Here is a 25,862-nt window from a genome sequence, read left to right as displayed (position 1 = left end):
GCCGAAAGAGGTGGACAGTGAAGTAACATAAACGAATAAACAAAAGGGTATCAAAACTCATCAACATCTACAATTTTCGGTTGGCGGAAGCCTGCATTCGCCGCATTGCCTGGCGATGCAAATCGGTCATGCTGCCCTTTTGCATACCTTCCGCAATTGCATCACCCACTCGCGTGTTTGAGGCGTCCTTCATCTGCTGTACAGACCCCCAGAGGCTTTGTGGTCTCTCGGGGCTCGTTGGTGATGAATTGAGTGTTAGTGGATCACGTCTTGACGAGATGTCTTCTCGCATCGATTGGCGCCATGCTGCCATTGCAGCGGCTGGCTTTCCGGGATTTGTTGAAGCAGCCGGAGGCGATCGGGCTCGGTCAAAGCCTTGGAGGCTTGTCGTTGATGGCGACTCCATGGTCTGACGCTGGAGCATGGCACGGCGCTTGGAGAGTGGAACGTCGTCATCGTCGTGAATTGGTGTGGTCATCCCCGTGGGCTCCTCGTCTCCTTCATCGGGAATGGACAAGGTTGGTGACATGACTCGAGCTGGGTCAACCAAGGACTGTCGAGAAGCGTTTCGGGATCCCCATGGGTCATATCGTAATGAGGTTGAGGACATTCGGTTGCGCACCATATCCTCACGCACGGCAAGAAGAGGTGGTGGCCCATTCCAACGAGGTGATTCTATTTGCTCCTTGTCATTATCATGTCCGGTATTGAGCGTAGAAAGAGTCAGTAGTGGTGCCGAGGGACTTCTGAGAGGACCATGACCGTCGTCTGCTGCGAGTTGCTGCGCGACCAAAGACGACGATGAAATATTCCGAGACATAATTGGTAATTTTGCTCCAGACATTGCGTGAGTGCTGTTTCTGGTCTTTGATCGAGGCACGTCGGTGACAGGGGCCATTGAGAGACGGGATCGTCGGCGGGCTTCATCGGGACTTGTTGAGCTTTCCATGGGGCTGGTCACTGCTGGGGGAGGCTGGGCATTAAGTGGCGTCTGAAGCAGCTCATCCACTTTGACTGGAGCAGCAGCTTCATCAGCCTTCGTAGGTTCGATTGGCTCAGGCTCAAATTCAAGAGGCTCAAGGTCAGGCGTTTCGGCATCTGCCAGATGTTTGGCCCACTCGTTTGTACGGAATGTATGGATAACCTTTGAAGTTTGTTCCGGGATACGGTTGACCGTCGAAGTATCCAGCTTTGGTTTTACTGGCTTCCTGATGGGTATCGGTTGCGGTTTAGGCTTGGGTTCAGGTTTCGTTTCGGTCTCGGGTTCTCGAAGCTCGGGAATTTCTTCGGGCTTTTCGACAGGTCCTGGAGGAGACTTTGATTGCTTTTCCAGGGAAATCTCCTTCAATTTATTCTGAGACTTAGGCTTTTCGGCAGGTGTCTCTGTCTTCTCAATCTCCGTCCTGTCTTTTTGAACTTCTTCAATTTTCCCTGCTGTCTCGGCCTTCTCCGTTACTTTGGGTATATCTGATGGCTCGACCGTTGCTGCTAGCTCGGGTTGCTTTGTCGGGAGATCCTTTGCTTTGGGGGGGTGTGTTGTTTTCTTATCCGAAACAGGTTTCTCGGTGGACTTTTGCGCGTCGTTGGTCTGTGGTAAGACAAGAACGCTTTCGTCCTCTGGGCGGCTTTCTGATGAATCTACAGCAACAATTGACTTCGCTGCTTTTTCTGGCTGGGAGTTGAGGTGATTCCCTTCCGCTTCTTGAAGAATGTTTTTCTGAGGTAGCGCCTTCACAGTTGACTCGCTCTGCTGCGTTGCATCATCTGTCTCCTTGTGGGTTTCAGATGCGATACTTGACCGACGGGAGCTCAGTGTTTGAATGTCATCGACAACTCCAGCCACGGAGGAAGTAGCATCATCGTGAGCAACCAGAGCCTCTTCGGAGTCTGATTGGTGATTGAGCTTCGTCCCATTGCCACTGCGCCATGACAGACGATTCTTGAATGACATTCCAGAAAAGCGTTTTGATCGAGGCGTACCAGCCTCGGAGCCCATAATAGCACCATTCTCAGAGGTATCGTCGCGTACATTCGTATTCACATGGAAAGCCTTTTCGGGGGGCGGAGTGGCAGGTCGCGATATATCAGTGTTCGAGTGCGAATCAGGCTCACGTTCATCTTGATCATCCGGCGTGTGGTGGCTTTGACCGCAGCTTGGACTTTCTTCCTCTTCAGCGCCTTCCGGGGTGACTTCTTCCACTGCATCAAGCGTGTTGCCGCAGTCAGAAGTACCGCCTTGGGCATCGGGACTCGCCATTTCTTTCATCTCGATGGAATGTGCAGTCTCATTATTTGAGGAGTTGAAGCCGTCCGATCCTCTTCTTGAGTCATCAGCCACCGCAGTTTCGGTCATCGAGGGCTCCTTGGCGCTGCCATTGCCATACATCCGTTCCCATTCAGCACGCTCCTGCTGGTTCTTCTTCTCGAGCTGTCGGCCGACTTCCGCCTCGGCCTCCTCTTTCTTTTTCTCTTCCTCCTCGCGAGAACTTGCTTCGTTTGCTCTGCGCTCTTTGATCACCTTCCATAGTCGCATCTGAGCAATGACACCGAATACAGTCACAATGATTGTGATAGCAAGTTCGACACGAATATTACGCGTAACAGGATAAGTGTTGGTGTTCAGCGGGAACATGTTGTCATTCAGTCCTGTGTCGAACCGTTAGAACTCTGGCATTTCGTACAATATTGCAGTTTGGAGAATGTAAAAGAAATGAACTTACCCCAGACATAGAGCCAGAATTCCTTGAGGCCTGCCCGACTGAAACAATCAATACCGAGTACCAAGGCAGTGGCGCCTCCAAAAGAAGTGCAGACCATAGACCCATACGAGCGAGTATAATGACTGAAGGATAGGCAATAGAACCCAGCAGAAAATGCGATGATGAATCCAACTTTTGCTCCGCTCTCGGTGACGAGACCTCCGGCTTTGACAGTCATCAGCCACATTCCAATGCAGAAACCGCCTAATAGACAGCAAAGTCCTTCGGTGATTTCTTTGAAAACCAGAGCTAGTCCTCCAAACACAGCTCCAGTGACAACTACAGCAACAAGATATCCACCCTGTACTGCATTAGTGACAGGGGGGTTCATCACATATTCGATCAGAACCTGAATTAGAGTTATCAGTTAGTGACATCCCATCTTGCCATAGTATCGAAAAGCCCGAGGAAACTCACTATCACACCCAATGCTGCGAGGAATGCTGTGGATAAAGAGATATAAAGCCTGTCGATCATTAGCAATGCTCTTCTTTATCCTCCGGTTGAAAACACACCATCTTTTCCGGATTCCTATCAGGGCCAGAGCTGCCCCGGATATCAACAGAATGAATCCACCCACTCCTAACGCTGGGCTGAGGTCGGGTTGAAGCGGGAGTCCTCCAGTATATATCGACTTTGTTGAATTTTGTGATGATGAGCCGCCAGATGCGGCAGAGGTATCTAGCGATGGAACGGTAGTCGCAACAGTTGTGGCATCGCTAGTTGTAGTAGTAGAGGCCGTGTGAGCGGCCTTGGATATGGTTGTCTTGGCTTCATTCGCGTCCGTCGCGGTTGAAGTGGATGTCTGGGCTGATCCATCGTCTGTTGCAGTTTTGGTCGCGCTCTGTTCTTCACTTTTATCGGTAGTCGCAACGGCGTCCGGCCCTCGGCGCTGAAACTCTACTGCCGGAGCAGCTAATGTCTCACTGCAGTACAGAAACAACAGGAGGATCGTGAAAAATAATGGCCACTTCATGTTGGAAGTTTCAGTTCAATCACGCGCGCGAACTTTGTTGATTGTCTCAGTGGCGCCTCTATTTGAGGATAGAGTGTTTTCCGAATGCCGATCGCATATCCCAGTGGTAGGCTCGCGTATATTATGATGGAGGTTGAGGAAGGCTGGGTATTAAGGGAGGTCGGTGTAAAAGAATTGGAAAAATTAATAATGTTACGGTCGAGGTGAGGCGTTTGGTAAGGGTAACGAGCTATATGCAATCAAAATAGCAAAAAAAGTCAAGAAGAGTCAGGCTGGAGCCCAGCCCCGGACTGCCCCTACATATAAACGAGCAGATGACACCGCTAGTCGGAAATTCCAGAACGCGGGGCTTCCGAAAAAAGACCATCAATTGTTTAACAAGTTGTATTTGAGTTTTGGGGGGCAGGGTCAAGCGACAAGGTACTGGACAATAAACACCCACGCGAGTGTGGCTACTCCGTACCTTAGGGTATGGATCCATCATACCATCAACCCATGTATCCATAGACCCACCGATCGAGAATTGTCGATCGAGCAAGGATCAGCTCCTTCACGATGCATCAGTGGCGGGTCACTCAAGACAAAAAGAGATTAGGAGCCTCGCCGTTTGTTCGGAGATTGGCTCTTCCTCCCACCCCCCCCCCTGACCCTCTTCGTCTAACCTGCTAAATCCACTAGAGTGTTTTTTTATTTACTAGTCGTTCTCCTCGGTCCTCCCATCCGACCTGTCCGCCAGGGTTGATCCGGTCAGACCTTGTTAAATACCGGATCGTAAATTAATCAACAAAAAATATCGTCCGTTCCCTGTTCACACCATGCCTGAGTGAGACTCCGGCTAGAAAAAAGCCTGCTGATCCGCCGGAAGCCATGTAGATCGCTTGGTCAACGCGCGGAATGTGGCCAAGATACTGATGACAGATTTCAATGATCTGTCACAATACGGCTTCAATAGTGTCAGCCCCCAAAAGCTGGGTGACTCGTATAAAGGCGCGGTAAGAGGCTGTATATGTACGAGGTACTCCGTACATATCTATCGAGCCAAGTTCACCGTCAATTGCTAGCACGGGCAACAGCTGCAAGCAGCACGATGAATTGACAGAGACGAGGTCATCGGAGGTATCGGCGCCATCCGCAACTAGGGGTTCGCGGGTGAGTGGGGTCATGGCACTCGATCTGTCGAGTTGTTGTCCTCGTTAGCCGTCCTCCATTCGCTGTCCCTGCACGCTCGTTGGCCTATCACAACGGCTCCGGCGCCGTGCATGCATTGTTCCTGGGCGGTTGGGCACACAATTGACTTTGCCAGCTGCCGACTCTTGCCTGCATCGGGGATGTTTCCAGGTAAGGAGTCGGGTTCTCCCTCTAAGACAACGGCACAGGTTGATGTCCGAGTCTACATGTAGTGAGCTATGAACCTAACGCTGCAATCCCATTGTGCTGCAGTTGACGGTGGAGACTCCCAGCCTATCTTTCCAACGCATTGGCCCACGCACGTCGACTCTCGCTTTGAGTTGTCTATTTTGTGTCGGGTACTCCGTACAGATGGCTGAGTCAACTTAGGTGCGTATATAGTACACGTGTAGGCCCAGTCGAGGCCTTCGAAATGCTTTTGGCTTGTCAGATTGTATCACTGAAGCCTTCCCGCACATCATTTGCTCCGATATAGCCAGTCGGGGAAATTACTTGTTTGCTTTTTTCCATAATTTTTTTTTCTTCTTCTTCTTCTTCCACAAATCCATTTGTATTCCAAGGTACCCCATATACTTTGGTGGCTCAGGGGTAAATCAGCCAAATGACCATTGAAAGTCTCCGTATACGAGCCAGCTCTAATTCAAATTCGGAGAAGGGTAGGAAATTAAACATGATGCAACGGTTCGCTGTCCAGGTCAGTCTGCAATTTGCAAGCGCACGGAGTCCGGTCTAAACTGCGGGACCATGAATGGCATTTTGGGGATTGAACAAGCTGGTCTGCCCCTTTCCCTTCCACGAATGGCCCTAACCTGATATAGTAAGGTGTAGTTGGCGCATTGCTAGCTGCAGGTCATTCGGCCTGGTGCAAAAGCCGAGGTCGTGAACGTTAAATATATTAATATATTGTTCAAAGCCATGACCATCGTCATCCAGAGAAAGAACCAGAACTTACAATTACGATCGGTGCCGAGGGTTCCTTTAAAAAATCGTGTATCCACTCCTCGGGAGATCAGGGTGTTCGGACCTGAAAAGGATCATGATCGGGAGCTTGGCTCGCCCCCACTTTATATTGTGTACATGGTAATATATTTACCACGCTTAACTATACTTGGTTAGCGGCTTGTTATATATAGGGCAAAGGATTGTATATTCCCATAGTTTGTCGCATATTTCAAGTTTTACGAAGAACTAGTAGGAACGCCGTACGAAACAGGGCGGGGATCTCTGTCGCGAGTTATACCTCTGGAGTAACTGGAATATGTCATTTCTAACTTCCCCGTCGATCATATGGTAGTACACTGAGGTATTGTAAATTGCATTTAAAATGATACATCAACCTCGAAGGAATTAGTACTTTTACATCCAAATATCGCATGTTGCTTCTCTCTTGCATCGCCTAGCTGAGCGGGCAATTGTACGTGAGAGCTATATGTTGTAAATGGGATTGATTTGACCAGGTTTCCTCGTATGTACCTTGGATAATAAGATTCGTATTATGCACAAAAGTGTCGCGGCTAACCAGCAGTGCTATTTGTGATCCATCGAAAATGATGTGTTTAATAAGGGGCAAGAGCATGAGGCGAGAGAGCAGATCTCACACACGGGAAGTACTGCAGAGGCTGATGCGGAGTGGACGTGAAAGAGTCGGTCTGATATTGAGCTAGCCTGCGATATTGTTGATCTCTAGACCGACCAAGATCAGCAATGCTCTCGGTAGCGCCCCGCATAAAGCTAGCGGTGTTGAGACGAAGAGACGCCACAGTCAGGAATCAAATGCGAGTATGAAGTATCCTGGATAGCATTTTCTGTGTCTTTGGTTCTGTCTTGACTTGGCATACCTAGGTACTGCCAGTAGCTTCGATGTTTCTTTTTTCTTGCGGATGTTACACACCCATGGTTGAAAGCACGCGACAGGCACTATATTTATCTACAGGCGCATTTGGCTCAGCTATGTAATTGATTTATTAGAAAAAAAACTATTGTTCCAAGGCGCTCTATCTATATTGAAGCTGATACAGTTTGAATTGAATATCTGAAGGAGTAATGCGTGCGTCGACATGGCACTGTTACTAGCATGGACCAAGCTCTCACTCCGTTGGTGAAGAACTGATATCTCTATCGATTGCTTCCGATTGGCATTTCGTCGTTATATCAAAAAATGGTGATGGAACTCTCCAAATTGTTGAAAAGACTTGATTATCTGTCCATTCTTCTCATACTCAATTGCATCGAAACTGTGGACTACTCAAAATAGAAGGAAATACTTTCCTCCTTGGTCACAGGAACTTTGAATCGGTATTTCTATTTTCTACTAGTTATCGCATATTGTCCTTTCTTGTCTTATCACATTGGATAGTCTCTTGACTAAACTACCTCAAAGGTACTGGATTGAAGATATTCGGGTTGTCTGCCCAGGTGGTCGAGGATTATTCCAAAGTACCTACCTAGGTACTACCTAGTAGGTACTAGGTGCCAGTGGTAACCTCCAGGGCTTGGAACATCCCACCCGGGTAAAAGCTGCCAGTGAACAAAAATGCACGTGGAGTGGTGCCAATGGTTCTAAGTATAGAATATGTATCCAAATCTCGTGCCCCACACTATATAAATGTCGCCCGCCCGAGCTTAATGGACTTTACTAGTAGTAGGATAAGAATCGGGCATTCCACTTACCAAATCATTTTAAATAAACAAAGTACTTACTTTATGACTAAGGATAGCTCTGGAAGATTAATTACTTATCAACATCTGTTTATGCTTCGTTTATCTACTAGTATATCCACTACTAGCAATAGCCGTTGAAGCCGGCAGTGGTGATGAAACATCACGTGCCGGATCTCCCCCACAGCAGGGGGGGCGCAACTGTCCTTCAATGCGCCCCAGGAAGCTTGTCCTTAGCAAACATCCTCAATTCATTATTCGTGTGCGTGGTGAGATCATGGCACATATATTGCATCCATCCATAATCTCCTAACCCACCCGACTTCCATCAGGCATCCTTTCCAAGCTCCAACTCCTCCCCGGAGCAACACCTAGCCCACTATGGACGACTTGAACGGGCTGAGTTGGTCCTCCAACTCAGATGCGCCCGCCAACAAACCCCCTCCAATGGGCTCTGGCTTCATGTTCCCAAATGTACGATCAAATGGCACCTCTGGTCGATCGACACCAATGTCCGCTGCTTCGAACCGTTCCAATTCGCCGGCCAAACCCGCCACCTCCACCGGAGACAGCTTCGCGAATCTAGTGTCGTTCAACTCCTCCAACAACAATAAGAACCTGTCTCTCCTGGAACAACAGAAGCGCATGCAGGAAGAAAAGGCCAAGCAGGAAGCCGAAAAGCGTAGCCGATACGAAGCCCAATACGGGGGCCAGAATACACAGTTCTGGGACAGCTTTGAACAGGGCCGCGCTCGCAGCCAGGCCCCTACGCCAGTTTCGCAAACCATCCCGCCCCCCCGCTGAGAAGGAAGAGGATATACTGGCCGCTTTCAACGCCGCGGCACCGGTCGATGCGTCAACGAATTTCCCTATCCCCCGCTCTTCTTCATCCCCGCGGATCGATGTTACTTCTCGACAAGGCACACCAAGCGCAGGAATCACGATGCAGGATAACACGAGTGGCTTGGATGCATTCGACGACGACGATGATCCCTTTGGTCTTAACCAATTGAAACCAAAGCCTGCACCTGCACCCGCTGCGATTCAAGATGACGACGACGACTTCCTCGGGCTTTTAGGCAAGCCAGTTTCTGAGATCCCCCGTCAACCAAGCCCGCAAGAACAAACGCAGCCTTTTAACAATGACCGCGGGCAAAATCCATCTCCTATGCCGTCTAGTGATGAAGATCGGGCTATTGCGGAATTAGTCGACATGGGATTCCCAGCGGAGAAGTCCCGCCAAGCTCTCAGAACTACGCAGTCGGGGACCGACATTCAGGGTGCAGTTAGCTATCTTTTAACATCAGCACATGCCGAGGCTCGACAGAAGACGCAGGGCCGGGCACTATCAAATGGCCCATCCGATAACCGAGGAGACAGAAGTCAAAGTCGCAATCGCGATGGCCCTTCATGGATGCAGGAAGGGAGATCGCAGACACCCCAGTCGCGTGAGGATAACCGAAGCCCGGGCGCCGCAGACAAGGACCCTGCTCAGATGGCTTCTCAATTTGGTAACAACCTCTTAAAAACTGCGGGTTCATTCTGGAAAGCTGGAAGCAAGAAATTTCAACAGGCTGTGAATGAGTTTAATACGGAACACGACCCAAGCCAGCCCAAGTGGATGAGAGATGCATCCTCTCCACACGAAGAGCCGCTTCCCCCGCGACCTCCCAGGCGTGGAGAAACTGGACAGCCACAGAGCAGTGTGACTGATGAAGCGATGCTCCTTGAAGGTGGAAATTCAGGTCCTCCCCGAAAGCCTACACGACCGACCGCCCCAGGTGGGAATGACCTACGACAACCATCTCCATCTCAACACCTCCAGCAACCAAACTTCCTGCAACGACCATCTCGCCCAAGCTCTGCGGAACCAAGATCTCGCGCATCGAGATTCGCTGCCGAGGAACAATCAGCGCAGGGGTATGTTAGTCCAGCCAGGCGAAGACGACCTCAGCCACCAGCACCAGCTCCCGAGTCGAATATAGATTTGTTCGACTCGCCGGCTCCCTCGCAAAAGCCGAAGCCTGCGTCACCAGCTCCTGCCCCACAAAGGTCAGCGTCGGTCCCAGTACGCCCGAAGGCACCACCTCGATCTATACCGCCACTCTCACCACAAGCTCTTCAGTCCACCCACCGTCATCGCGAAAAGGCGGCCGAGGCATGGAAACGTGGTGATTTCGCTGCTGCTCACGAAAGTTACTCTACTGCCCTGGGTATGCTCCCCGAAAAACATCCAATCACGATCATTATCCGCAGTAATCGTGCTATGACCGGTCTACGCATCGGTGAACCTAAGGCTGTTATTGATGATGCCGAGACCATGCTTGCCGTCATTGGCCCCTCTAAAGGTGAAGCTGAAATGATTGACCTTGGAAACGGCGATTCGCCGAAGCCGATGAAAGATTTCTTCGGCAAGGCTTTGATGAGAAAAGCGGAGGCTTTGGAACACCTCGAGCGATGGGCAGATGCAGCGCAGACTTGGAAGCTGGCAGTGGAGTCAGGCCATGGTGGAAGCACTAGTATCCAAGGTCGTAACCGGTGCGAAAAGGCCGCCGGGATCAGCAAAGCTCCACCAAAGCCGGCAGCACCCGCGAAGAGGCCCACGCCTGCGCCCAAGAAGCCATCTGCACTGTCAGATCTTTCCGGTTCTTCGGGGACTGGGCAAGATTCTGAGGCCGTTAGCCGTCTTCGGGAGGCCAACAAGGCTGCTGAACGTGAGGATGATGAGAAATTCGCACTGTCTGAAAGTGTTGATTTGAGGATCACCAATTGGAAGAACGGCAAGCAAGACAACTTGCGTGCATTGCTTGGTAGTTTGGATGCAGTGCTCTGGGCCGAGTCTGGGTGGAAGAAAATTAGCCTTGCGGAGCTTGTATTGCCGAACAAGGTCAAGATTCAATATATGAAGGGCATTGCGAAGGTTCACCCTGATAAGGTATGTTTAAAATTACGCTCATCTACGAGCTGAAGAGTTTCCTGTTAACCACATTGATTAGATTCCCACCACCGCCACCACCGAGCAGCGCATGATCTCTAGCGCAGTTTTCGGAACATTGAACGAGGCATGGGACAAGTTTCGAGTTGAGAATAACCTCTGAGCTTTGTTGTCACCTGTCATCTGTCACCTGTCATTTTGATTGTTTCATACTCCATCGCGATATCGTCTTGGCTTCATTTCCCCGCTCCAGACTGGAGTACATTTTAGAACATACTTGCTTAGAGCCCTTCGTGGCTTATATGCACATGAGACTACGATCATAAATTCATTTTGCGTTTGAATATAAATTCGAATTGACATCGTATAGAAATGGTATAGACTGGATGGAACGCTTTTGAAAATGCCCCTTTTTAATAGTACACCGAATTATTATGCCCTCTACCGAGAAGCTTGTCATGGCTCTCCCTATGCTTCGGAGGTCTCTTCTGCTGGTTGTTGGGCTTTTGCCTTTTCGTCCGCGGCCTCCTTCAAGCGGAGCTCCTTGAATTCCCTCTTCATCTGCTTCCTACTCTTCCCCGCTGGAATACGGTCATTATTATCCGCCTTATCCGAGGGATATTTCTGACGACACCTCTGCTCGTCCTCCTCAGTCCAGTCCCGAGGTAAGATGGCAAACACTAAGTAGGAAGTATGTGTCTTGAGCTCGTTTTCTGAGCGATGAACCAACCGTCCCACGCTATACAACGGACCAGCTGGCTCCTTTAAGGAGGACGCCTCCTCTTTGGCAGAAGTCTCTTCATCCGCTGAACGGCCCAAGCGAAAACGTTTGGCGCGCGCATCATCCTCGCGAAGCTTGGTGGCAGCCTCATCGACGGTCTTGGGGAAGACCGTCGCGCCGCGAATTCCGTCACAATCGAGTCCAATTCGTTCCCGCTTCACCTCGATGCGGTTGTGTTGTACCTCAACCATTGAGATATTCAGCCACGACAGCTTGCGCATCATGCGAATCGTCTTCTCAGCCTGTTCCAGGCAAGGAGAGAATGTGCAGATGTAAGCTGTGGAGTTGGGGTCCAGCGGTGACTCTCCACCAGAGGCAGGGTGTCGCACCAGGTGCTTCAAAGCCAACCAGGGCGCAGGTAGATCAAGGAAGATGGCACTGGCCTTGGGCGATCGGCCTGTTTGCGGGTCCCCAAGGAGGAACCCATCTTCGTAGACGTCGCGATGAGTCACCTCCACCAGTCCGTCTAGCCCGTGCTCCGTAATCTCCTCTCGCACTCGTCCCGCACGTTGCTCGTGGAACTCATAGCTGCACACCTTGCCTAACCGTTGTTTCTTCGTCGCGGGTTTCTCACCCGGGTATCCGTTAAAGACCGCACGGACAGAAGCGTGGGTAAAAGAGCCACTACCGGCGCCAGCTTCAATGACTGTGCTGCCCGGGCGAGCACGAAGTCGGTGCAGGATATAGCTATAGTCCGGAGTGTAGACAACCTGGGTGCGATGCGGTAGCGATAGAGTCCAGGATTCGGGAGTCGGGTACATCAGGTGGAGGAAGCCACTGCTAGCAGCCACTGGTGTCTTTGTGGAGGCACTGTCATCGTCGGCGCCGGTGGATGCATCAAGCTCCTCGGCCTTGCGCTTGGTCGGTTTGCGGCCGCGAGAGCCAGTATCAACCTTGGAGGCGGCGATCTGAGAGCCCCATTTCTGACCGATCAGAGTGCTGTGTGGGAATGAACCAAATCGAGTGTTGGAGACCTTTCCCTCCTTGTAGCCCTCGTTCTTATCGTCGAAGGCGCGGAGGACGGTTGGCATGCTATCATCGCGGCGCAGATGGAGGAGGGCGACATTGTCGGCGAGGGCTGATTCGCCGGGGGTCAGGAAGGGGGGAGGGCATGGTGACCTATAGAGACACAGAGAGACACAGCCTTAATGAGTCAAGTCAAGTCAATGGCAAGGCTGAGTCAAACTGGAGATGAGTCTTAAAGTCTTGAAGTCGGAAGTAGTCAGTCTCCGCAGAAAAAGTGAGCCCAAAGAGGAAAGTAGGGCTCAGGGCTGCGGGTCAGGTGCTGCCAGGCCAATCAGTGCGTGTTGATGCGACGAGTCATCCAGTTCCATTGCTGCTGTGCCCCGCGTCCTTCTGCTCTTTTCTCCTTCTGAATGCCCCTCACCTTCTTTTCCTCCTCAGTTCTCTTTCCACGGCGGTTTGCATTTAGGTCCTTACTTCTATCCAGGCCCATGTCGTCTCGCCAGCAGCCGCCCTGGCGGCAACCTCCAACCAACTCGGAGGTTCAACTTCCGCCGCTGAAGGTTTGGAACTCTTTGACCAAGTCCAAGACGCCCTTTGTTCCAATCGACCCCGCTGGCAAGAAGGTTACTTGGTATGCTTGCGGTCCGACTGTCTACGACGATGCGCATTTGGGCCACGCCCGCAACTATGTTAGCACCGATATCATTCGGCGCATTATGCGCGACTACTTCAAGTTCGACGTCAACTTCGTGATGAACATTACAGATGTTGATGACAAGGTATGAAATTGAGATATGGCCAACGATTCTCCTCTTATGGCCCCGAACTTCCAAAGCTGACTTGGTTGTCTTTTCTCCTTATCTTAGATCATCCTGCGCGCCAGACAACAACACCTGTTCAACGAGTTCGTCGGCACCTACCCTACCATTACCCCCGAGGTTATTGATACCGTGAAAACCGCCTACGCTGCATACCTGAAGAAGAACCTCTCTCTTTTGGATCCTGCGCTAGCCCCTGCGCAGTACCAAGCTGAGGTGGAGAAGGCCTACGCAACCGTGTTGAGCGGAGGAGCTCTGCAGGGCAACGAGAAGGCTGGTGACGATGAGGCCAAGGTGAAAATGCACATCAAGACTGCGGCCTCAGCTGCGAAGGTGCTGAAGGATGCCGAGGCTGGTGCTAGTAAGGCTGGCGATGCCGCTTTGTTCGCCGAGGCCTTTTACACTGATGCTCAGGATGTCTTGCTCCCCTACCTGGATGCACTTAAGGGAGCATCAATTGATGCCAATGACCACGGAATCTTCACCAAGCTCACCAAGAAGTACGAGGAACGCTTCTTGACCGACATGCGCGATTTGAATGTCCTCGACCCCGACGCACTGACCCGTGTTACCGAGTACGGCGCTGAGATTGCCGGCTTTGTGGAGCGAATTGTGAAGAACAACTTTGGATACGCAACGAAGGACGGATCGGTTTACTTCGATATTGATGCTTTCGAAGGTGCCGGACACCCATACGCCCGCCTGGAACCATGGAGTCGATCCGATAACAAGCTGGCCGCCGAGGGCGAAGGTTCTCTGGCAAGCAAGACGACTGAGAAGCGCGGGGCCTCGGATTTCGCTCTCTGGAAGTCATCCAAGCCTGGTGAGCCAAGCTGGGACAGCGCCTGGGGTAAGGGTCGCCCTGGTTGGCACATCGAATGCTCAGCCATGGCTTCAGCTCGCCTGGGTGAGCAAATGGATATCCACTCCGGTGGTATTGATCTTGCATTCCCTCACCACGACAACGAACTGGCCCAGAGTGAAGCTTACTGGCACGACCCCTGCAAGCATGATCAGTGGGTCAACTACTTCTTGCACATGGGTCATCTCTCCATTGCAGGCTCTAAGATGTCCAAGTCTCTTAAGAACTTTACCACCATCCGCGAAGCTCTGGACCGGAAAGACTGGGACCCGCGTAGCTTGCGTATCGTCTTCCTCCTTGGTGGCTGGAAGGACGGCGTCGAGATTACGGATGAGCTTGTTAGCTCTAGCGCCTCCTGGGAGGACAAGGTTAACAACTTCTTCCTGAAGGTCAAGGACCCTGCGGCCTTCCAAGGAGATAACACCGACACCACCCTCGGCTCTGATCTCCAAACTGCCAAGGATGCCGTGTACAAGCATCTGTGTGACTCATTCAACACTGTGGGCGCCATGCAAACCATCTCCGAATTCATCACCAAATACAACAGCGCGGACAAGGCTACTATGAACCCGAAGGACGTCCAAGACGCCGCTCGATGGGTTACTTCCATCGTCAACATCTTCGGTCTCAATGGAACAGCTGCTGCCGATAGCACCGAGATTGGATGGTCAGGCATCGATGTTCCCGAGGAGGCCAAGCCATTCCTCTTCCCTCTTTCTACCATTCGTGATACTGTTCGCCTGGCGGCTCGCTCCAAGGAGGGAATCTCATCTAGCCAAATTGCCGATGCAGTCAAGATCGAGGCTCCCACGGAGGCCTCTGAGACAGCTAAGCCTTACGCAGAGGTTCTTTCCAACTTCCGGAATAAGGTTGCCTCGCTGCAATCCTCTGATTCCGCTGGAAAGGAGGTGCTAGCCCTCTGTGATCGCGTCCGTGACATTGATCTTTTCGATCTGGGCGTTTATCTCGAGGACCGCGATAACCTCCCGGCCCTCGTCCGTCCCGTCACCCGCGAGATGATCCAGGCTCGGGAAGAGAAGGAGGCCCGCGCCCGCCAAAAGCAGCTCGAGAAGCAAAAGCGCGAGCAGGAGGCTCTCAAGCAGCTCGAGAAGGGCAAGCTGAGCCACCTTGAGATGTTCCGCACCAACGAGTATAGCGCTTGGGATGACGAGGGTCTTCCCACCCGCGACACCGGAGGCGAGGAAATCACGAAGAGCCGCGCGAAGAAGCTTCGCAAGGACTGGGAGCGACAGAAGAAGGCGCACGAGGCGTGGAATGCCGCCCAAGCCAAATAAACAAAAGCATCTTGTTGTATTCAATGTACCGATGGAGATTTACGCTGTGGGGGTGAGGATTTCGGGGCGATATCCATGTCGCGATTTGCATTTGTTGGGCGTTTTGGTATACCTCTCTTAGTAGATATTTTTGCAAGCAGATCATTTTTGATTTTTGCCTTTTAGCCTAATCTCAGCTTGAGGTTGTATAATCGGATCCGCACGTATTTCTTCGATACGAATCGCCGTGTCACACGCACCAATACGTGTCTCCCCGCCCCCGCTGTGGGCTGAATATGGGGGTCGGCAGGAGACATCTCATAGGGCAAACTGGTGTCCACTTGCTCAACTCCGACCCTTGAATCGGCGGTTAGCAGTACCTCGTTGGGTACTTCTCCCCACTGGGTCGTACGGAGGTGGGATGTTCGGCGCAGAGAGCGCCGAGGCCCTTTTTATTAGACCTCTCCGTCCATCTTGTGTTTATTTACCGCGACAGAATTACATACCTCAACCCCACAAGCCTCGATTCTTTGATTTCTCATATTCAGATTGGAAAGGTTACCCTACTTTGTTCACAATATGGCTACTACGACCGGACTAGACTATCTTCGCTCACGCACTGTCGTCGACTGCGACACAGCGGACATTGAGGGTATGTAGTGACATTGACCATTCGAAAAGCATGACTATACGCAGCCACTTACCATATTTAGTTGCTAAATCACTCGGTCCTTTCCAACACTCTACCTCGAACCAGGTTAGCCTGACCTTTCCAACCAACAAGAGGAAGAGTTAGATCGGAGGCCGTAGCATCCAAACTAACATTATTTCCAGGCCATCATCCTCGGGGAACTATTGAAACCATCTTCTGCAGAGATTGTTGCCTCCGCCAAGGCGGATGCGAAGATCCTCCATCCAAAGTACTCTTCCATCAGTGTCGAGGAACTGGCTGTTGAAATTGGAGTGTGTTCATAATAAAAATGGCTTGAATTGAAAGTAGGCTCACATCACTTTCTAGATTGTTCGCCTAGCTGTGAGAATGTCGAGTCACATCCAGGGAACCGTCCTCGTTCAGACAAACCCCTACCACTCGTACTCACAAGAGAAGACGGTTGTGAACGCTCTTCGTATGTTCGACCATCTCTCTCCTATTTTTTAAACCTTTCATATTTTTGTGATTCTTACATGATAACCTCTCAGGACTTGTCCAGCTGTTCCAGCATGTCCAGCCAGGATTTGACATCACACGCATCGCTATCAAAATCCCCAGTACCTGGGAGGGCATGATGGCCTGTCACACACTTGAACTGGCTGGTGTCAGAACTCTTGGTACCATGCTATTTACCATGTCCCAGGCCGTGCTCGCCGCTGAAGTAGGATGTACTTATATCTCGCCCTATGTGAACGAACTCAGGGCCCATATCCAACCAGGGTGAGTCTCGTAAATCTTCAAACTTTCTCACAGTGCTACTTTCGAAATTTGTACTGATGATATCGAATATTTTGCAGTTTTGTGGACCATGCAAAGCTGCTTCCTCTCTGCCGGGCTATTCAGGAGTACTACAAGTCGACCAACGCCAAGACTCAGGTTTTGGGAGCTAGCCTTACTTCCACCGAAGAAATCTTCTCCCTTGCTGGCATTGATCGCTTAACTATTTCTCCACCCTTGCTCGAGCAGCTCAGCACTCAACCCAAGCCTGCGAATGCCCCGTCGCTATTTGACGTTGCTCCAACTGCGCCGCTCCCGGCCCCAGGAACTTCGTATTTGAATGACTCTGGGAAGTTCCAGATCACTTTTTCTCGTGACCTTGATGGTGCCAGTAATGTCAAATTGATAGAGGTATGACTGCAAGCAATCCCTGTCGCGGGTCAGAATTGTTAACATATAGTACTAGGCTGTCAATGCCTTCTGCGGCTTCCAGGACAAGCTGGTGCAGCTCATGTCATGACGTCCGCCAGTGCCAGCCACTTGAGGTTGCTAGATGTCATATTCGAGATACGATAAGCTAGATTATCTGCGTCTTTCCTTTCCTAGAATATGAGACACGTTCAATATAAAGTAAATACTGATAGTAAATCACACTCTCTTTGGTGGTGAAACTGTATAGATTGTGTCCACGTGACCACCCGACGTCATTCACATCGGACCCGCGGATTTCTCCAACTTTTCTCTCCCCATCCAATTGTCATGTTTTGACATTGAGAATTAAAGGATCGCTCTATTTTTTCGGCTCTTATCTCTCTCGCATCGAGCTACACATCCGGTGCCCATTGTTAAGGCAATCTGTGATTCGAGCAACGGTCGATCATATCATTCTCTGTCGGCAGCATGCTTCCCCCACAGGCAGTCAATTTGAACATCGAGGCCCTGAGTGGCATCTGCGGGTATGGTTTGCCCCCATTATCGCATCTTTCATGATTTTGTCCCTCTGCAATCGGATTCCTGGTTTTGTGTGACGCTTGGATTCCAAAGCTGCACAACGCCTCATGCAGCAGTCTCTTAATTCTCCGACCCAGCGAATCGGGAATCAGAAATCAAGAATCACTATGTTCTTGTTCAACGGCCACCAGCTAACATAAATTCCAGATCTATCTCCCTTGCCTGTTGGGTAGTCGTGTTCTCGCCACAGATCATTGAAAATTTCCAACGCGGATCCGCCGATGGCTTATCACTCTTGTTTCTCGTTGTGTGGTTGGCCGGTGATGTCTTCAACATCCTAGGTGCCGTCATGCAAGGCGTACTGCCAACCATGATCATATTGGCATTTTACTATACTTTGGCGGATATTGTCCTTTTAGGTCAATGTTTCTATTATAGAGGTTTCACACTCAAGGATGAGCTTTCTCCATCGCCGACGCCAACGCCATCTCCCGACTCAGAACCAGTTGCCACTGGCGCGTTGGACGACCAAGCAAATGGAAGTCGCGCGGCCCCAGCACCAACCGAGCAGACATCCCTTCTACCAAAGTCCAACGGCCATGTGCAAATCCAGGATCCCGCTCAAAATCAGCAACGACGTAACTCGTCCACCTCTGCACACGGAAGACGCCATTCCGCAACTTCGTTCCGTGATATCTTGCATACTCACGTAGACGGTACACACCTCTCGCCTGCAACTCCGTTCATCGATTCGAATGATGCGAGCGCTGCGCGGAAAAGACGTCGCCGCCGCCAAATCTCCTCTCTCAAATCGTTCCTTTTTAACTTCTCGGCCATCATCTTGGTCTGTGTGGCTGGAACTGTGGGTTGGTATGTAAGCCCCGGCTCGAAATCTTCGAGCTCCGAGCCCGAACCCCTCACCATGGACCCGCTCGGCCAGTTCTTCGGATACCTGTGTGCCGTCTTTTATTTGGGGTCACGCCTGCCTCAGCTCTTGCTGAATTTCCGTCGGAAGTCTACGGATGGCGTGTCGCTTCTCTTTTTTTTGTTCGCTTGTATCGGAAACTTGACATACGTACTCTCCATCCTGGCATATTCACCTGTTTGTCGAGGTACGTCGTCTCTTTCCGAGGGGCTGGATGTCTCTGCTCATCGTCATCGGGCGCACTGTCGTCCCGGCGAGACTTCTGCGCTTTATGGACGCTATGTGTTGGTTAATCTATCCTGGCTCGTGGGAAGTGCGGGGACGCTTTTGCTGGACATGGCGATCTTCACACAATTTTTCTTGTATCGAAACGGGAAAAACTCTGGCGAGGATGACGTGGAAAATGAGTAAATATTGGAATAAATTCCAAACTTGAAGAGGAAGAAAAAGACGGCGAGAAAGAAAAAGATCTATATCTACGATATTGCACAATAGTTTCATGTTGATGCGAGAAATTTCTATGACTTTTAGTTTGTTTATATACACTGGATCTTTGAACTTGAACTAGTCATCCCTCCAGGTCAGACAGGAAGGAGACAACCGCGGTAGCAAAGCACTTAGCATCGTCCTGTTGATCCACCATATCAGGACCAACCTGCTCCAGGAATACGGCAAGCTTGGACTCCTTCCATCCCATAGTGGGCGCAGCATCCTTGCACATCTTGGTCAGACCAAAGGCATCCATCTCATAGTGACCCTGAACAGACAACACACGGCCGGGGTTATAAAGGCCCTGAATAGGGCAGATAGGGGTACTTCCAACATTAATCCAAGGAGCAGGCAGGGAAACAGGAGGGGTATCGCTCAGCGACACAGGAGCCCCCTTCTCAACAGCCATGACCCGATCACCGTGGAACATCTGGATGCGCATCTGGCCTTGCGGAAGATGAGCGAAAGCCGAAGGGAACGACTGAATAAATTGCTTATTAAGATCAACTTTGTAAATTCCAACTTCTCTTCCCAGAGGGCACTTCTCGACGTAGACGTCGCGGACCTCGTCCTTGGGATCGCGAACAAGGGCGTGCGAAATGAGCTGGTGGCCGAAGCAAGTTCCCAGAATGCGAACCTCGGAGTGTTCGTCGTAAACGGTTCTGATAAATTTCTGCAGCACTTGCATCCAGGGTGAGTGTGGCATTTCGTACACGCCTGGGTTACCGCCGGTGATCATGATGGCGTCGATGGGGTTCAGAACGGGATATCCGTCTTGAGGGTCGGAGCCGCGCATCAGGTGGAATTCGGGGAAATGGCCTCCGCGAATATCGTAGGGTGTGACGGTTATATTAATAGGGTCGATTATGTTTGGGTTGGTTTCGTTCAGGTGTGCTGCTGTCTCGCGGAGGATGCTGCGGAAGTGTGCGCTGCAGAGGCCTCGGGCTTCGTAGAGACCGCGGGCTGGGATGTCAACATCCAGCACGGCGATGTGAATGTTGCGAACCATGTTGAGACTTTGATTTGATTTGATTTGAGAAGGAGGACTTGTGGTTTGGATTGGTGTTCAGGTTGTAGAAGTTTTGTTTATGGAATATCGTGGGCAAGATGGGCGAAGAAACCGGGGAAATTATACGGATTGTGGACTGCAACGTGACCGCGGATTGGTTTAGGTAAAAGAATCAATGCCATAGAGTATATTTGAAATCGGTGAATAATAAAAATGGAAGGTTTGTACAGGATCTTGGCACGAATACTCCAAGTAACCCCAACGCATCGGAAGCATTAGGTAAAAGTTAGGGTTGCCCGGCCGCGAGCTTAATTTTCGCCCCGCTCTTCCCTACACTTTTGGTTCGCTGACGCCCCTTGAATGGTGAAAATCTCGATGCCGATCAACTCCAACTGCCTCTGACAATGACGATGGGAAATCGTGGTCAACCTATAGGTGAAGGGCCTGAGCGGGCTAGTGAGATGCCGGCAGCTCCCATTTGTGTACAGAGTAAGGATCTTTCCTGCCCCCCGACTCCCGAGATCCCGTACGGAGTACGGAGTACCAGTCCCAAAATGTGTGATCTCCCCCCGGCCATAAAACTTTGTCCACCGAGAACCAAATTGGCCTAGCCCTGACCGCTTTGGGGATTGTCCCCGGGGTCAGCAGGAACTGACAGTGTTCAAGTTGACTTCCGTGAGGACCGCTAGAAAAAGCCTTTCAACCATCTTCGAGACCAAGATGGTTAGACTGTGATTTAGTTCAAAATCGTCCTAAGCCATTGTTCAAAGTTTGACATGAACTTTAATATAGTATACGACACATTCCATTTGTCTCCCTCCGCCACGTTAGCCTGGTTGGTACTACTAGTCCTCGTAGAGGCGCGATCTTCGGTAGATCCACAGAGGGGCAGTAAACACTGACATATCAGAAAGAAATTCTTACTCGTACAGAGGTTTGAGGACAGTGGCGTTGCAAAAGTTTGAAACCCCATATTTACCACCATGATCTACCGCCTTCTAATGGGAAACTAGTAGCTACCTGAGATGGAATGGATTGGCCTATCCATTCCATCTCAGGTAGCTACTAACTAGTCCGCGGTTAGAAGGCGGGGGGACAAGAACAGTCAACATGGGGTTTCAAACTTTTGCAACGCCACTTTAAAAAGCCATAGCAACTAAGAAGGAAGGGGTGGCAACGCAATATCATCAATTACACTATGACCATAAACCGGTAGAAAATATCAGACGAACACAGCAAACTCCATCAGCTAAATGCGACTAAGACGTAAACAAGCCAGCAAAAGCAAATTAGTAAAAGCAATATTTTCAGCGAGAACTTTAACTCTCGTGCACCTCCATCTTCTTGTTCCCAACCTCGGACCAGTTGGTGCTAAGCGACGTTCCCTGGCTCTCAACATAACTCTTCATCATAGCACGACGAGTGTCGGGATCCGCGCCAGCATACAGCTTCTTGAAGAACCCATCCACTGCATCGCCACCGAAGTCCGAATCCACAGACTCTGCGTCAGAATCGTCTCCTGCGGCTTCTTCCTTCGTCTCCTTTTTCTTGCCCTTAGATTTGCTGGATGTCAGAGAGGAAGCAACCTTGTCCCAGTCTTTCGCTCCATGGCGAGAGGAGGTCGGGTAGGCGGGACCAGATGGGGTTGGCGCTGAGGGGGCAGCGGGGCGATCTGTGATTACAGTCGTTTCGGTGGCAGAAGACTCTAGGGCGTGCCACTTTTGACCTGCTGTTTGCTTTTGGAGAACCAGCTCGATCTTGGTGCCCATTACTGAGACCTTGGAAGTGGAGGGGTCGATTGGTGCAAAGAGTGGGTCGAGAGTGAAGTCGTAGTCAGAGCCAGAGGGGAGGGGAAATTGTAAAGAAACCTGATAATCAACGTCAGTGTCTGCTTTTGAAGAGTAGGGTATATTGGTAGTTATCGCTTACCGACTCATCCTTCAAGTCAACTTGGACACTGTCCTTTTGGATGCCCTTGATGTAGAGCGTCACGACAACAGAGTCGCCAGACTGATACCACTCATGGCGCACCTTCTCTGGAACAGCAGTGGACGGCTTATTTTCCTCAGCTCCTTGGGTAGTTTCCTGGGCCGAGGTACCAGCAGCACTTGAAGAGAGCTGAGTATCTCGTTTCTTGGACTCATTCGCAACCGGCGCAGTCTTTCCAGTCTTCAAACTTTCCAACTCAGCCTTGATTTCCTTCTCTGTTGGAATTTTGGTATCACTGGGGAATTCGACGACCGCGACAGCCGTCTCATCGGGGTTCTCAAGCGCTTTAAGCTTGCGGGCAACCTGCATCTGCCAAATTTGCAGCTCAGCGGCATCTTTCTTGTTTTTTCCCGATCCCGACATGGCAGCCTGTAAACTTGCGCTTTTATCCTCCGGCGCATCTTCAGTTCGAGTCTTTGATTCAATGAGATCAAACAAGAACTTCGCGTCGTGGTATCGGCCAAGCTGAAACAGTGACACTCCGCGGCGCATCTGAGCTGCGAGGATTAGCTCACGCTTTCCGCGCTCGCGAGCAAGTGCCAGGGCGATTTCTGCATCTCGGAGCGAAGCAAGGGAGTTCGGGCCGCCGTCTGCGGGCTTTACGCGAGAGTGTGCGGTTGAACGTTGGACATAATAGTTGACAGCGCGGGGTAGCTCGGCGAGGGCACGAGTGTAGTGTTGGATGGCGAGGGGTGCGTTGGAGTCCTTGAGGGCCTGGTCGCCCTGTGCTGCAGCATTCATGATGATAGTCGTTTTCGAGGACTATAAATGCTTGGTGTTGAGGAGTGGGAAACAAAGGCGTGGAGAAGTGGAGGAGTGAAGGAGGGAGTCAATCAAGAAAGAAAGCGCCAGAAACCCCAAGTGAGGCTCCGCACGGTTGGTCCAAGCTCCCTCAGCGGGTCTCCGCCTTTCTTCTCCGTACCTACTAGAACCATCTACAGAGAATTATTGGAATGACTATGAGACGTTGGTATGTATTAAAATAGGTATGTTAAGGCTTGGTAATATATTAAACCGCTAAATCAAATTTTACTTCAGCTCAGCATTGCCAAACTTGCGGCTGTACAGGCCAAGGGCGCGGATGGGCCAGTAGAACTTGTAGTTCGGGTAAGAGATCATACTACAAAAAAAGTCAGTAATTATTTCTGGAAATGAAATGAGAAGAGAAAAAAAAAACTCACCAGGATTGGTTGAACACCCCCTCAATGGATTCTTGGAGCCACTCGCCATTAGCCTGTTGGCGAGACATAAGTAGCTTCATGGCCTTCTCAAGCGGCTCCTTGTGGGGATATTCGGCCTCCATCAAGGCCAAGCAAGCCCAAGCAGTTTGAGTAACTTGAGACATCTCATGCTGGACGTAGACATGCTTCTCACTACTGAGGTATGACTCTCCCCAGCCGCCATCAGCCTGCTGCTTGGAAATCAGGAACTCGCAACCACGGTGGGAGTTTTCGCTCGTTTCATATGTTTCGCCGATACTGGCGAGACTCTCCAAAGCAAACATGGCGGCGTAGGTGAAGCAAATTCCCCAAGAGCCATACCAACTGCCGTCATCACGCTGCATGCGCTTAACGCACGCGACGGCCTTCTCCTTGGCCACCCGGATTTCATCGGCACGGTAGTCGGGGTAGAACTTGCTAAAGAGAGACAGTGCGGTCACGGATGCGGTGGTACACTCGGGGTGATCGTAGCTGATCATGATACCGCCAAATACCTCGGCGGCATTGAGATACTCAAGCTTGGGAGATGCGCGGGTGCTTTCGTATTCGGAGAAACCTCCGCTTGGGTTCTGCAGCAGAAGAAGGCAGTTCACACTATCCTTCAATCGATCCAGGGAGATCAATTGGGGGAAGCCATGCAGCTCCTGCAGTTGAAGGGTAGATCGCAGGCCCTCCGCGGTACAATCACTGACGGTATATCCTTGAACCTTGGTGCTGAAAGGCCAAGCGCCCTTACGGTCCTGGCGATAGCACTCATTTTGACGAGGCACATTCTCGCGTAGTTGGTGATCCTCGATAAACTCGAGCGCTTTGCTCAGCATGGGTCGCCACTTCGGGTCATCTGCGAGGCCAGCAATCACTACTGCCTGTGTCAGAAAGGTTGTATCCCACACCTGGACACCATTGGTGCCATTGGCCAGCATGCCCTCGTTTTTCATCCACATGTAGTCGTTCAGGCGATATTGGTGACGACGAACGGTGTGGCTATCGGGGCCATCGTGGATGTAACAGCAGATCATATTGAGAGGGTTGCTGACAGGACCAACACCTGCGTAGTCGGTGTTCTGGTCTTCCATACAGATCAAGTCCCAAACCCATTCTTCGCAGCGTCTAACAACGGGACCGAATCGGAAGAGGGGGTTGTATACCCGAACCAAGAGCTCGTTGATGCTGTTCAAGACCCAGGTCTTGGGATAGTAGTTATCAGCATCGTGGATCGAATTGCGGTGAGATGCAAAATCAATGGAGTTATAAGGCTGTGTATACAGCTCATCGCGTAGCTGCTTGGTAAGGTCGTTGAGAGGCATTGACCACTTCTTGGACCAGATATAAGAGAGGGGTAAGAACACCTGGCGGATATGAATCCACCAGCGCCAGGGGGCAATGGGAACCCAGTCGGGAAGCATCCAGATCTCAGGAGGGACCGGGTTCACAGCATCCCACTCCATAACACCAAGAATGCTAAGGAAGGCCTTGGCCCAGTGAGGGCCATAGATCGCACCGCCGAATTTGTGCAGGAGACCACGGGCCTTGATCATACGCGGGTCGTCTTCATTAACACCGAGGATTCGGAGAACCACATAGTTTGTAGATGTTCCGAAAACGGAGCTATGGCCTTCAATGTGTAGACCCCAGCCTCCATCCTCGGGGTGTTGGCGGGCGAAGAGGTAGCGCTTGATCTCCGTAGCATACTCCGCAGGAATAGGGGTGTTGGTCACATAATACGCAATAATAATGGACGGAATCATAAACATGGGACCTCCGTATTCGCATGCCCAATTGCCAGCATCGAGCTGCAGATGCGAGAAGAAAGACAGACCATTCTCTGCTGCTTGAAGTGGTGTCTTGGCTTCTGGCAGAATTGGGAGACCCTGGAAGGAAAAGTATTAAAGAGGGGAATTCAAAATGATCAATTAAAATACATACAGTAGGAAGACCCAGATGATACTTGTCGGCAACGGTTTGCAACCAGGCACTGTTCTCCTCGTCGGATTCGAGATAGCGCCAAGTTTGACGTCCTTCCTCGTTGACCAGGCGCCAGCGGGAGTAGTCGGTCTTTAGGTCGCCATTCTCATCGGGAGTTAGATGGCCCTGAGCCGAAGTCCTCCAGGGAGCGATATGTGAAGTCATTGCTGCGGAGCCCCGGTATCAATTGCAAGTGGGAAGCTCGAAACCTGGGGGAGGTGATCGAATGATGGGAGCTGCGGTGTGGATATAAACAGCTCCACCTTGCTGAGTCATCGGTCTCATAGCTGCGGTGTACAACGAAGTCCAGCTGTTGCCTGCATGTGGGATCGCCGGAAAAAGAAACTCTTGTTTTATTTAGTTCTGTTTCGATAGTTACAGACTAGTTTTATAGTGATACAGGTCTTTGGCTTGTTGGCTCTCTTCGACAAGGGCATGGTGTTGGTTAGAATCCGAGTAGGATGACCGCAATGGATCCGAGTTGTATACTTCCCGTAAGCACCTAAACTTAACCAGCGAGTAGAGACGAGTGAAATAAACAGAGAAAGTAAAGTAAAACCCTTGGAATAGCAGGCTCGCCCACTTAAAATCAGAAAACAAACAAAAATAGCAAGAACCACCACCAACTCTCCAAGTTGGCAAGTGCGACTCAGGATACTGGTGACCTC

The 25,862-nt window shown here is 50.8% G+C and overlaps 9 protein-coding genes across 9 annotated transcripts; 4 read left to right on the top strand and 5 right to left on the bottom strand.

The window, feature by feature from the left end:
- Positions 1 to 67: 67 nt before the first annotated feature.
- N7509_012150 (uncharacterized protein) lies at positions 68 to 3,735 on the bottom strand (the record flags this gene model as incomplete). The annotated part of the gene is made up of 4 exons (XM_056636787.1): positions 68 to 2,646; positions 2,721 to 3,108; positions 3,177 to 3,225; positions 3,275 to 3,735. 4 exons carry the CDS (start codon positions 3,733 to 3,735, stop codon positions 68 to 70), a joined length of 3,477 nt encoding a protein of 1,158 aa, XP_056482817.1.
- Positions 3,736 to 7,962: 4,227 nt separating this feature from the next.
- On the top strand, positions 7,963 to 10,679 carry N7509_012149 (UBA/TS-N domain protein; the record flags this gene model as incomplete). Its single annotated transcript, XM_056636786.1, has 3 exons — positions 7,963 to 8,355; positions 8,396 to 10,516; positions 10,578 to 10,679. 3 exons carry the CDS (start codon positions 7,963 to 7,965, stop codon positions 10,677 to 10,679), a joined length of 2,616 nt encoding a protein of 871 aa, XP_056482816.1.
- A 305-nt stretch (positions 10,680 to 10,984) lies between these two features.
- trm61 (tRNA 1-methyladenosine methyltransferase subunit GCD14) lies at positions 10,985 to 12,328 on the bottom strand (the record flags this gene model as incomplete). Its single annotated transcript, XM_056636785.1, has 1 exon — positions 10,985 to 12,328. The coding sequence occupies one exon, from the start codon at positions 12,326 to 12,328 to the stop codon at positions 10,985 to 10,987; it is 1,344 nt and encodes a 447-aa protein (XP_056482815.1).
- Positions 12,329 to 12,751: 423 nt separating this feature from the next.
- N7509_012147 (cysteine--tRNA ligase) lies at positions 12,752 to 15,238 on the top strand (the record flags this gene model as incomplete). Its single annotated transcript, XM_056636784.1, has 2 exons — positions 12,752 to 13,042; positions 13,130 to 15,238. The coding sequence occupies 2 exons, from the start codon at positions 12,752 to 12,754 to the stop codon at positions 15,236 to 15,238; spliced, it is 2,400 nt and encodes a 799-aa protein (XP_056482814.1).
- Positions 15,239 to 15,796: 558 nt separating this feature from the next.
- On the top strand, positions 15,797 to 17,166 carry N7509_012146 (uncharacterized protein; the record flags this gene model as incomplete). Its single annotated transcript, XM_056636783.1, has 7 exons — positions 15,797 to 15,869; positions 15,931 to 15,974; positions 16,052 to 16,180; positions 16,236 to 16,344; positions 16,418 to 16,649; positions 16,727 to 17,057; positions 17,113 to 17,166. The coding sequence occupies 7 exons, from the start codon at positions 15,797 to 15,799 to the stop codon at positions 17,164 to 17,166; spliced, it is 972 nt and encodes a 323-aa protein (XP_056482813.1).
- A 380-nt stretch (positions 17,167 to 17,546) lies between these two features.
- Positions 17,547 to 18,933, top strand: N7509_012145 (PQ-loop repeat-containing protein; the record flags this gene model as incomplete). Its single annotated transcript, XM_056636782.1, has 2 exons — positions 17,547 to 17,602; positions 17,805 to 18,933. The coding sequence occupies 2 exons, from the start codon at positions 17,547 to 17,549 to the stop codon at positions 18,931 to 18,933; spliced, it is 1,185 nt and encodes a 394-aa protein (XP_056482812.1).
- Positions 18,934 to 19,090: 157 nt separating this feature from the next.
- N7509_012144 (type 1 glutamine amidotransferase) lies at positions 19,091 to 20,020 on the bottom strand (the record flags this gene model as incomplete). The annotated part of the gene is made up of 1 exon (XM_056636781.1): positions 19,091 to 20,020. One exon carries the CDS (start codon positions 20,018 to 20,020, stop codon positions 19,091 to 19,093), a length of 930 nt encoding a protein of 309 aa, XP_056482811.1.
- A 1,319-nt stretch (positions 20,021 to 21,339) lies between these two features.
- Positions 21,340 to 22,750, bottom strand: N7509_012143 (co-chaperone SGT1; the record flags this gene model as incomplete). The annotated part of the gene is made up of 2 exons (XM_056636780.1): positions 21,340 to 21,888; positions 21,950 to 22,750. The coding sequence occupies 2 exons, from the start codon at positions 22,748 to 22,750 to the stop codon at positions 21,340 to 21,342; spliced, it is 1,350 nt and encodes a 449-aa protein (XP_056482810.1).
- Positions 22,751 to 23,038: 288 nt separating this feature from the next.
- On the bottom strand, positions 23,039 to 25,359 carry N7509_012142 (terpene cyclase/mutase family protein; the record flags this gene model as incomplete). The annotated part of the gene is made up of 3 exons (XM_056636779.1): positions 23,039 to 23,129; positions 23,191 to 25,100; positions 25,156 to 25,359. The coding sequence occupies 3 exons, from the start codon at positions 25,357 to 25,359 to the stop codon at positions 23,039 to 23,041; spliced, it is 2,205 nt and encodes a 734-aa protein (XP_056482809.1).
- Between the last annotated feature and the right edge of the window lie 503 nt (positions 25,360 to 25,862).

The sequence above is a fragment of the Penicillium cosmopolitanum genome (assembly GCF_028827165.1).
Source record: "Penicillium cosmopolitanum strain IBT 29677 chromosome Unknown utg000011l:1.0-3548175.0:1.0-3550911.0, whole genome shotgun sequence".
Taxonomy (NCBI): domain Eukaryota; kingdom Fungi; phylum Ascomycota; class Eurotiomycetes; order Eurotiales; family Aspergillaceae; genus Penicillium; species Penicillium cosmopolitanum.
The sequence above is the reverse complement of the archived record's forward strand: the minus strand, read 5'-3'. Positions and strand labels throughout refer to the sequence as shown.